The sequence below is a fragment of the Suillus fuscotomentosus genome, assembly GCF_016647785.1.
Source record: "Suillus fuscotomentosus strain FC203 chromosome Unknown F5891scaffold_27, whole genome shotgun sequence".
In the NCBI taxonomy this organism is placed as follows: Eukaryota; Fungi; Basidiomycota; class Agaricomycetes; order Boletales; family Suillaceae; genus Suillus; species Suillus fuscotomentosus.
Window position 1 is genome coordinate 576,868 of NW_024539539.1, and position 11,713 is coordinate 588,580.

The 11,713-nt window shown below is 47.0% G+C and overlaps 2 protein-coding genes across 2 annotated transcripts; both read right to left on the reverse strand.

Moving 5' to 3' along the window:
* Nucleotides 1–1,775: 1,775 nt before the first annotated feature.
* F5891DRAFT_1034107 (uncharacterized protein) lies at nt 1,776–3,544 on the reverse strand. The gene is made up of 2 exons (XM_041361741.1): nt 3,316–3,544; nt 1,776–3,266 (listed from the first exon to the last, which is right to left on the reverse strand). The coding sequence occupies exons 1-2, from the start codon at nt 3,460–3,462 to the stop codon at nt 2,025–2,027; spliced, it is 1,389 nt and encodes a 462-aa protein (XP_041226027.1). The 5' UTR covers nt 3,463–3,544; the 3' UTR covers nt 1,776–2,024.
* A 3,850-nt stretch (nt 3,545–7,394) lies between these two features.
* Nucleotides 7,395–11,097, reverse strand: F5891DRAFT_1188778 (uncharacterized protein; the record flags this gene model as incomplete). The annotated part of the gene is made up of 13 exons (XM_041367042.1): nt 7,395–7,844; nt 7,900–8,229; nt 8,284–8,481; nt 8,535–8,714; nt 8,770–8,866; nt 8,921–9,081; nt 9,131–9,332; nt 9,383–9,579; nt 9,642–9,821; nt 9,898–10,116; nt 10,177–10,559; nt 10,619–10,807; nt 10,896–11,097. The coding sequence occupies 13 exons, from the start codon at nt 11,095–11,097 to the stop codon at nt 7,395–7,397; spliced, it is 2,988 nt and encodes a 995-aa protein (XP_041226028.1).
* Between the last annotated feature and the right edge of the window lie 616 nt (nt 11,098–11,713).

The window sequence follows — 11,713 nt, forward strand, 5'->3', positions numbered from 1 at the left end:
TTACATTCCCTCTTGCGCCGAATGCATGCGCAACAAGTCAAAGACAACCGCAGCGGCTGGACCGCTACATCCATTACCTGTTCCAGATGCTCGTGGTGATTCGGTCGCGATTGATTTCGTTGGTCCGCTGCCGGAAGACGCAGGATACAACATGCTCGTCACAATGACGGATAGGCTGAACGCTGACGTCAGACTAGTGCCGTGTAGAGACAGTATCTCGGCGGAGGGCCTTGCAGCCCTATTTTTCGACCATTGGTTCTGTGAAAATGGATTGCCAAAAGAGATCATATCTGACCATGATAAGCTTTTCATGTCGAAGTTCTGGTGTTGTTTACATAGGCTAACTGGTGTTAAGGTTAAAATGTCGTCGGCTTACCACCCAGAGACAGACGGCGCGAGCGAGCGGACGAACAAGACTGTGACACAATGTCTACGCTACTACGTCGACAGGAACCATAAGGGCTGGGTAAAGGGCCTTCCACGCGTACGTTTTCACATCATGAGTTGTGTGAACGCGAGTACTGGTTTCGCGCCCTTCCAGTTGCACCTGGGACGCTCGCCTCGCATGCTGCCTCCGCTGGTGTCACAAAAAACAGGTCCTGAAGACTCCAAAGAAACACGCGCCCGGGACCTACTTTCAAAGCTACACTGCGACTTACTAGAAGCACAGGACAACTTACTCGCCGCTAAAGCGGCTCAAGCTTCATCTGTTAACAAGAAACGCTCGCCACCACTAGACCTGGAGGTCGGGGACCGTGTCATGCTCGCAACAAAGCATCGAAGGCGAGAATACATTCAAAAAGGGGACAAACGGGTCGCTAAATTCATGCCACGGTACGACGGACCGTACACTATCATTGATGCGCACCCAAAAAGCTCGACCTACACCTTGGATCTCCCTAACTCGCCCAACATCTTCCCCACATTCCACACCAGCCAGCTCCGTGCCTATCATCCGAACGACGCAACTCTATTCCCTTCCCGCGAACATCCTCGGCCTGGCCCAGTTGTTACAGAAGATGGCCAGCTTGAAAACTTCATAGAGAAGATCCTGGACGAGCGGAAAGTCGGTCGTGGAAAGCGATACTTGGTCTGATGGGTGGGCTTCGGTGAAGAAGACGACGAATGGCTTGCTCGTCGGGAGCTGGAAGATTGCGAGGCTTTAGATGTCTGGGAGAAAAGGGCTTCAAAAACATAGTGGGGAAGGGTGTAAGCACGCTGGCTTACCTACGACACCGATGACGCAGTGCTATGATGCAACGCTATGACGCACACTGTACGCCTTTGATGATTGGACACCGCAGATGTCTACTACGTATATATAGATACATACGTGCGCCCAGATACATTATCTCTTACTGTACTCTCGGAATCCCATACGCTCTTCCTTTCATCGCTGTCCGAAACACCGTTAGTGTTGTCGTCCACCGCGACGACCTTCCATTCTCACAGGTTCTCTGATGCGCCATAGTGCCAAAGTTTCTGCCGTGCGCCACTCGAGCCCTGGGTCAAGGTATTCCCATCGCCATAGGTTCCTATCTCGTTAGTGACTCAGTACTCATTGAGTGCGGCTGGGAACGTTGACCCACACTGACCAACATATTTGCCATCAAGTACTGATGCGCCCTGCACATCAATCACTGAGCGCTGGTCCCCGAATCATTTTGGATCGCTCGGTGGGAATTGCACAAGCTTGAGGCATTTCTTATTGGATGTGAGTCACTGGCATTAATAGCGATTATGGGCTGCTGATGCGTGATTGATTGATATCATAGATGTCTTCGACTTCGACCGCCCATATGCATGTCAATTGTACTAGAAAAATATTATAGGCAAAGGCGTTCTAAGAGAAACTTTTCCAAGTTGGTAATGACTCATTTCAATTTAATAATAAAAAAGTCTCGATTCGAGACCAGAAAAAATGAAGAGCGGCTACGTGTACTTATAGAGTGCCAATTCACGATAAGGTCCGTTACAACGCCAAATATCAGGTAGGATTACAATGTACGACGGGGAGGTCTCAGCTAGTGCAGGACTTGATTGTCCAATAAAGCCTGAAGAGCATGTTCGGACTGATAGATCCGCAAAGCATCAGGACGCCATGTCTCCCACTCCCAAGATTCGTTTCCCAACAACTGAAACAGTCCCTTCATATGTGGCTTGCATGCCTCGGGACGATCACCATTGTCAAGGATGAATGAGATTCGGTGATAGGCACGTCCATGACGAACACACAACGCCATATCTGACCGACCAAGCGAGTCGAATATCCTCGCGAGTTCCTCTTCATCCTGTGACAGAAGGTTATTGCCATTATCGAATTCGAGTGGCAATAGCATCAGAGGCGCAGCAAACGCGAATGATTTCGCGACAACTTTTGACCACTCCCAATCAATGATGCCAATGACATCAAGCTGGTCGTTGACGAGTATGTGGTCACCTTTGTCATCTTGATGGCGCAGACAAAATAAATCACTGTTCATCGATTCGGCTGACAGGATGCGAGGATAGGTATCCAGCACAGTGCGATATATGAGGTAGGATGTCACAGGATCACTGACAGCCCACTGAGAAGATTCGATGAGGCGAAGATAACAACCAATTGTGTGATCTAGGTGTTGACGAAGGCTGGTGAACGGCCCCAGTAGGTCAAGTCTCTGGGAATAATTCGGTTCAAATATCACGCGATCCGCAAATGCGCCGATAGACGCATGCGGCTGAATAATAGAACCGGATTGTCGAAACGAATGATGATCTAGTGTGATGAAGATGTTGGCTAGTTGATGGAGTACCCGACGACGCTGGTCGGAACCTAAATCGTACCATTTAAGCGGGGAAGCTTGCAGCTTATCCATCAGGATATAGTTGACGTCGACACCATTTGGATCAGCTGTTATGCCATATCCGTGAACGACAGGAGTTGGCACTCCAATGCGGTTAAGATACAGCAATGTCGCGAATTCACTGAGCAAAATGTGGTTTTGCACAGCTGGGGGAGGTGTGACTGCAGTTGTTCGTTGAATGCGAGCGAGCCAGACGACATTATCATCAAATAAGATATCGAGATGAACGTTCATTCCCCCCATCATCTTCGAAAGCTGAGGGCGGTTGGCTGTAGTTGCGACGAGAGCTGGAATGGTGCACGGGATATCATTGCGAAGAGATGATGCAATGTTCGCTAGCTGAATGGGATCGATGCGTTGTTGAAGCGTCACAAGTTCAAAATTTTCTGTCTTCACGAAGGCTTTGCAAAACGCATCCCAGTCCTAGGATCCATTGATTGAGCAGGAAAATGAAAGAGTGGCTTGGACTAACATCTTCGCTCTTGGGGCAATCGTGAAAAGGAGGACTTTGGTGTTTTGAACAAAGGCGACGGTGACAGCAACCCATAGCAATACTGTACCTGACTGGTGCATTATGGCAGTCAAGAATATCGCAAGTGAGCATCTTTAAAGCAAACATAGCTACTCCCCAGACTCCTACCCATCGGCAGTGTGTTGAGAGTACATCCGAGTGCCGCCACACAAACCAAATACGACCAACAATAATTCAAACAGCGCAACTTTGGACTCTAACACACTTGGCCGACTGGCACAAGTTGTTGGTGGCGCGAGAGTTTGACCTTGTTTGTATCTCCCGTTTGTATCAGCTCAATAATAAAGGCAAGGGGAAGATTCGAACGCGGGTCGTAAGGCGAAAAAGGTAGGATAGCTTACCACTACACCATAGTAGCTTTGCTTGGTGACATTATGATAGACATATCACCCATTGGCAAGCCGCTCACCAGTATATTGTTTTAACAACAGCCGGATATTGAACTCATTGCACAATTGCATTTATATTAATATACTCGGTGTATGAGCCAAAATAATAATTGACTCTTGGGCTGATCTGTCTACTTATTGTGATACTTGTGTATGTGAGCCGGCCCAAGTATGTGTGGCAGTCTTTGTCGGAAATACATATTTTGGGTTGCCATTCCTTAAAATAGATTGAAAGGCTTCAATTTGCCGGCAGCATTACGATTGACTTGCAAGAACACCCGAAATTGCCATAAGCCGGTTGGCAGTGACCCATTTGGTCTTGTGTCTGCCTTCCAAGGCAGTGCTAAAATTTTAAGTGACATGCCTTGCAAGGCATCGAAAGACAGTTTCAAGTGCTAAAGTGTCTTCCAATAATTTATTTTTATTTCAAGAGAATTTCGACATGCAGCGCTAGTTTCAATTCGACCGGTGAAATTCAAACTATAGAAATCACATTGAAACTCTCAGAATTGAATTGCGGGTGGTTCAAAATACAGAATGGTTTTTACTAATAGACTAGTTGTTTATGGTATGGTAGACATAGCAGGAGAGCGGATAGGAAGATATAATGATGATGGAGTGCACCAGCACCAGAAATGATTGAGGGCAGCTGGGAGTAACGGCAACAGCAACGAGAGGGTGTAGATCTGAATCGGGAGTGTCAGAGGCAGAATATTAATTCAAACGAAAAAATACCTGTTTTGTTATTGCTGTTGTTGCTGGAGCTGGAGCTGAATCAGATTCCTAATACCGCTCACAGACTGGTGGTGATGGCAATGAGAGCGGGTGGACAATGGTGAGGTCAGAGGCGATGGGATAAATTTTAAAAAAAATTAACAGTACCTTTAAGACAGTAGACTGCGCTGCTGCTTAGACTGTTGTTTGTTGGTGGATGGTCCAGTCTAGAGGCACATTGATGATTCAGAGCTGCAGCGACGTTGACGTCGAGCGAAATCGTAGTGATTATAATGATTGTCGATGGACTTAGAGAAATTGTGGTAGTTGGATTTCAAGAGACGAGGTAAACTTGGCATGACTGGAAATGTAGCTGCTTATTCAGCTGTTTGGTTGTATGTACTTCTAACCTAATTTAGTAGTGATTCTGACTGACGTCGTATCATAGTAAAGAAGATATTTGAGCGTGCAGAAAAAGATTGAGATAAACAGCGTGTGATCAGAATGAATCATTTCTTGCGGCCAGACCTACGGACCTCAGCACCTGTTTCGTCCTGGACCGCCTTGGCTTTAGTATGCCTTGGCTTTGGTTTGGGCTTTGGAGGGATAGCACCAACCGCAATAGCCTCGTCTGCCAACGCAAGATCTTGCATTGCCGAAGAAATGGAGTGAGTTTGTGCCCCAATGATAGGAGTAGGCGAGTGCAAGATGACGGGAGCTGTCGCAGAGACAGGTGGCAGTGTGTCAGGGGTGGTGACAGGAGTAGATGCTGGTAGTGCGACCGAGGCAGATGGGCATGCGACCAAGGCAGATGGCGGGTGCGCAGCAGAGGCAGATGGTGGGTACACAGCAGAGGAAGATTGCGCAATATCCTGAGGTGCAATGATGGCAGTATCAAATGGAAAAGCAGGCCCTTCACCTCCCTCTTCCATAGCGCGCTCGAGTTCCTCTTCCCAGCTGTTGTAGGAGGTGCCGGTATCTGCCACATCCAGAGCGGCGTGTGAGGATGAGGTTTCAGGAAAGAGGGCGTTGTTGAAAAAGTTTGTGATGTCTCGCACCTAGGCACCTCCAGTCATTAGACGTTGGCGATAATAGTTGTGATATTGTTGGTACAGTATGTTGCTTTTTTCGCCTTTCGCATACAGATCCTTGTCACCTGAAAGAACAAATATTGCCTATCAGTGGAATATTAATCAGCGCACACTCAGAGATACGACATTAAATGAATACTTACAACAACAGCAGCAGCAGCAATCATACCTGGAGTCGTATTCCGTAATTGCCAAAGTTTGCCCTTGGTCTTCGGGGCTGGAGCGTAGGTGGCGGAGAGGGAGGATTTCCCGAAAAGTGCTACCTTTAAGACCTAAGTGTAATTGTAGAAGCGATCAGGACTTCGTTAATGTACATAGAATAACACACGCACCCGAACAAGCTTAGCCGTTTTGAGGAACTCGTCTTTGTTGGGACGCTCTGGATGAAGAAAGAGTACCAGCGCAAACTTTGTGTATTCGCCGTGGGGATTTACAAGCAAAGTTCGGCACTCTGGCTGGGTATCGCGAGGGTAGCCTCGGACAAAAAATTCAGATTTCAATCCGAAAATAGCACCTGTGCAAGACTTGACGTCTGAAACCATCTCTGAGCGAATGCCGCTGACACCCTTTGCAAACTGTCAGAATTGAAATTAGTTGCAAGTTAATTGAAGTAAGCTGAGACATTCCCTACATGCGGTGCAAAGTTCTTGTAGCCCATCAACTCATGATCAATTTCTGGGATGAACTTGAATAACTCAGCCTTTACGCCGTCCTCTATTGACTGTGGCGACAGCCAACGCTCGCTACCAAAGAGTTCAATGTTAGGAGGCACACGCAGAGGAAAAATCCCGGCGTTAATCCATAGACAGTGTGTCATAGAATATTTACGCCCGTGAGCCCGTATAGTGTCTTCTTTGGCAGAGAGTGCAAGATCCTTGGCAGTCAAGTTTTTCCCCCGTCGTCCTTTGGCTGTAGTAGCTTCGAGAAGGGCGTTTCGTTTCAATAGTTCTCGACATTTGCCACGCATATTCAGCAGCAGATTCTGTGCCATTTCAAGCGCCTGTATGTATGTGAGTAGCGGGAAACGACACCGGTCACAACCACAAGACACACCTGTCGGACTTCCTGAATAGTTGCACCATCTCTAGCAGGCGCAATAGCAGCGCGTATCTCCACGAGATCTTCATCCGAGTCAGTGGAGTCAGAATCGGTCGAGTCCTCGTTGGCGTGTGAATTGCTTTCGAAGTCTGAATCATCTTCAGCAAATTGGTTTCGCTGTGGTTGAGGCATGGTTCAAAGGGCGATGAGGTGCAACTTGGCCTGAGACTATCAATTTTTCCATAAGATATTTATATACAGTATAATATACAAACACGTACTGAGGCTCGTGGTCCATTGAATGTAATGTAAACGCACACCCTATTACTTACCTCCATGAGTCTAGACCAGACACGTCTTATCGCTGGCAGGAGGAAGCACGACGTAATCGATACTTAGGTGAGGGTGTTGAAGATTTGATGGGTGCCTGGCGGATTCAGAGATTATTACTACATCACGACTGCAGTTGTAGATACGGGATCACACACCTTGACACTGCATCAAATGAGCAACAAATAGGAAGAGTTGTACGTCATTGTTCGTGTGACTTTGGAGGCAAGGATAGCGGATACGAACAAGCGGTGACCCGGGGATCCCTGGGCAGTGGAATTCCGGGAAAACAAGAATCTGGGCGCTGGAGAAGGATGAGCGCCATTTCGTGCGGTGTAAGGTGTATTAATGAAAGAGGGAGTTTGACAAGGATTGGGGATGGCATGAGGGAGTTTGACCTTGTGAGTTAGATGAGGATTGGGGGTGGGGGCGCAGGAAAGTGTGGGCCTCCATTACCCTAGAAGGACCTCAAAAGTTTCGCACGGAGGAACATGTCCGTGTCAACGAGATCGACAAGAAAGAAATCACGATCATGATCATGATCTGGCACAAGTAAGGCGCCGCGAACGATAGACTGCAGAGAAATAAATTCCGAGGAGGCTAGAGGTCGTGCGCGAAGGCGAGTCAGCCCCAGATCACGATCCACACCACCTCTGGAACCAGTGGGAGCATCCATGGGTAGGACTAATGCGAGTTCGAAAGTGTGATTGCTGACCGTGAACTTGAACATGAACAATAGCCGAACAAAGATGCACTTGTCGATCCCATCCTTGTCTAGAGTGCGGATCAAGGCACAATCACGACGTTCGCACCCATGGAAGTTCGGATTACATCGGAGGTAGTCAGTAGTCAGTTTCCAGTCGACAATAGACTCATAGTTTACTTTGAGGTAGCGATGTTCTTGGAGCTATGATAAACCATAATTAGCAGATATTCAGAACGATGCGGGTGAATGAACGAACCTTGTCGTTAGCTGTAGGCCGCAACCACGTAACACCATCAGCCAAAGGAATATCGTTTGATGCAACGAAAGTGTTGAGAAACTTGGTGAATTTCTTTCGGAAATCCTGGAAGGCACGGTTAGATGTGTTGCCTTCCTCCACTGCAGCGAGAGTGACAGGAACTTGAGGAGCGCCAATATGAAGATGGCCTGCGAATGGTTGATCGTCTAGTGTATCCTCATCTTCAAGTTGTCCCTGTGACATTGTGCGTTTGTGCCGATCTTCATTGAGGTAGGAAATACGACTGCGGATTAGTTCGGAGACCAGACTGATGTGATCAAGCTTGAGGACCTGTGTGTTGGTGTTGGTGTTGCGGGCAGTTTTAATTAAGGGACAATTGCGCACCTGATTGGCAACATCCTTGCGGTTTGTTTGGCGTAAATATGCTCGCTTCAATGGTCCATGTTGTTTCTCGTTCGGTCGAGTACTGAAGTTGCGGACCGCTCCTTTCGCGTGAATGTCGGGGAAAGCATGTGTCAGAGCATGCACCTTAGGGAAATTCCAGTTCTTCGTCAAATCTTCGCCCTGGATGTCGATATATGCCTGAAAATATGTTAGATACAACTAAAAGTCAAAGGAAAATGGTATATACATACATGTAAGCGTGTCCCGAATACTCGAAGCTCTGCTTCGCCAGCAGTGAGTGTTGCTTCGGTATGCACATCGAGCGCTATGTACATAGTCAGTCGCAGGTAGCTACCTATACACTGCATTAGGGCATAGCCAACAGGATCTTCACTGCGCTTCAACACATTTTGTGCTGAGTACAGCATTTGCTAGAGTCCAGAGAATGTTAGTAGGTATATTGATATACAATGTCGAATAGTGTACCTTCGCAATATCTCTGAGTTTGTTGCCATCGCTAAATGATATTGTCATGACGGACTTGAAATGATTCAAGTCACGCCATCTTGGAAACGCTTCGAACCTGCAGAGTCTTGTAAGCGATATTAATGTAGAAGGTAATATGAAATATACTTACTGTTTATCGATTTTCGCCTCGGCCTCACGACCAAGTGCCTTTGCACGGACTTTGAGCTCCCCGAAAAGGTGGTTGCCCCAGTTACCAATGTCATTGACATGTAAGGGATCGAATGAGAGCGTCTCATGAGGATCGGAGTTGTTGACTTCCCAGAGCGCATTCTAATGGTAGTCAATTGAGTGAGCTTATGAACGAAATCAAAACACAAACCGCAATGGGGCGTAAACCATGCACCTTCAGGACTTCTGCCCCAGCAATGCGGTCCCTCAAATACAGCTCTAAAAAAGCTTTTGCGTCTTCGACAGTTCGAGTAGGATATGTTGCATTGAGGTCAGAAAGTTTCGTCGAGGGAATACAACAGACAGGGCAGGGACAATTTGAATGTAGCCCACGAATTAATGCCATCACGCATCTGTAAAATGTTAGTTAGCATGATGTAATACAAGCCTCAAGAATACACACTGTTCTTCATAATCTGCGGACAGAAGTAGGATTAGTGGGTATAGCCATCGCATGATGGCGTCAAAGCATCTGTGCGCAAAGCCTGTTTTGGAGTACAGGATGATGGATTCCAACAACTTGATGAACGCCTTATGCCAGACAACACGTTTCATGTTCGTGTAATTGAGTTTTCCATCTTCATTGGAATCTGTAGGAACCTGTTGAATTAGAACTTGTTATGCGTACCTACTAATATTATGATTGATACTCGAACACTCACAATCGGCAGCCAGCCCACCACACGACCTCCTCCAATTCCGTCACTGTTTCTTATGTGAACGGGAAGATTTGCGCAACGAGCTATCACTGGGTATGCCTTCACGTGCCCAGATGAAGTGAGATGTGTTTTGTCAGCGTAGAGGATGAAGGCGAATGGAACACCGTTGTTCGGCAACGATGACTATGATAGATCGAGTACAGATATAACACATATATTAGCAGCATACTACAAAACATGAATACATAATAGTGCATACTTGAATTCGCCACCACCGATCTGCGGTCCAAGGCTCGTGAATAAACTGTTTAAAGTCAGTACCATCGTGCTTGTACAAACGTTGCGCGTCCCAAACGAAGTGTGGTGCCAACAGGGGATCTTGCAACAAGTCCATAGCCCAATCCCACAGCGGCCGTGTATGTACGTCGAATTCGATTTCCTCCTTCTTGTAAGGGACGGAGATGACGTGCTTCTCGAACTGTACGAATTATACCTGAATACTCAGTAAGCAGAGTGAATGAAATTTAAAACATCTCACAGTCGTCATTTGAGTGGCTGCTTGATCCCAGGCCTTCGACACTTCAGTGTGAGATCTGAACGTAAACTTCGCTTGTCCCTCAGCAATCTGCCATATCAACTGCAGCATTTTGTCGGTTTGATCCTTATTGAGTGCCGCTTGGTGGGCAAGTTCTGCGAATTCGAAATCTGCGCGGCATGTAAAGGGTTGCCAAGGTGTGTTGTCGACGATGGGCGTGGAACTGGCCTCTGCCTCAACAGGGTGTCCAAAGGTGGAAAAGGTCTCAATGGCAGGGGCGCGTCCACTGTTTGGGTGATATTCGGTTTTGAATGTATCACAAGCGATAGGGACTGCAGTTGCTACCGCAGACCTGCTTGTCAACATGCTTGTGTCTGAGCCCGATCCTAATAATAAAACATTATATGTAAGTTAGAAACAAAACGTGCAAGAGTGATACACATACGTAGACAGGAATCCCCCCCAATGCTCATAACACCATCCTCCACGTCACCAAACGCGTTGTCGTCAGCACCTTCGACATTTTCTATGTCATAATTGGCATGCTGATCATCCACTGGCTGTGAAGGTCCAGTAGTGTCAGCCACAGCTACCTTGTGTCCATTTCGGAGGTGTCGTTTATCCTTTCGATGTTCTGATCAACATATGTCAATATAAAATCTGACGCATCGTAACGTTTGAAGTCCAACGAACTAAGTAAATGAATTGGAACGATGGCGTACCTTTCCTTTGGGCCTCAACTACCTGAGCTGCAATATCAGCAAACTCCTTGTCGCACCGTTTCTTCTCCCGCTTGCGTGAACAGCTCCCCTCGTGTGACTTGATGCCACGAGCAGAAAATGATCTCTGACAGAGCTTACATCGGACCTGTGCAGAGGATTGAGTTGTTGACTGTACATAGGCCCGTTCTTGTGTAGATGACATCTAAAATACAGAATTAACAAGAGATTGATTGATGATTGATGATCGAAGGCGAATCAGTGATTGCAAGTGTGATGCGGCAGTCTAAGGGCAATATGATATTATGATATGTCACCAAGAACGTTGATGCGGCTGATTATTAATATAAACTGTATAGTCCTTCTAAGCCAATTCCAAGCCCCTTGGACCTTTGTCAGCCTGTTGAAACGCAGCACGGCATCTTGCGAGGCACCAAAAGAAGTCGGTGCCTTTGCCAGACACTCGAAATAGACTCGGTCCGACTTGAAACTCGGATGCAATGAGGTTGGAAGGCATCACAATTCAGTCCAAATATAGCAGCCTTCCAAGCCCCCTTTAGAAATTTCCGACATTGCCAATGGGTGATATGTCTATCATAATGTCACTAAGCAAAGCTACTATGGTGTAGTGGTAAGCTATACTACCTTTTTTGCCTTACGACCCGCGTTCGAATCTTCCCCTTGCCTTTATTATTGAGCTGATACAAACGGGAGATACAAACAAGGTCAAACTCTCGCGCCACCAACAACTTGTGCCAGTCGGCCAAGTGTGTTAGAGTCCAAAGTTGCGCTGTTTGAATTATTGTTGGTCGTATTTGGTT

What these genes read in the sequence shown, in the direction of transcription:
- F5891DRAFT_1034107 (XM_041361741.1), bottom strand. Translation starts at nt 3,462, where the DNA reads ATGTTTGCTTTAAAGATGCTCACTTGCGATATTCTTGACTGCCATAAT. An exon ending in ATTGCCCCAAGAGCGAAGAT is followed by an intron (nt 3,267 to 3,315) that starts GTTAGTCCAAGC and finishes AATGGATCCTAG; the next exon opens with GACTGGGATGCGTTTTGCAA.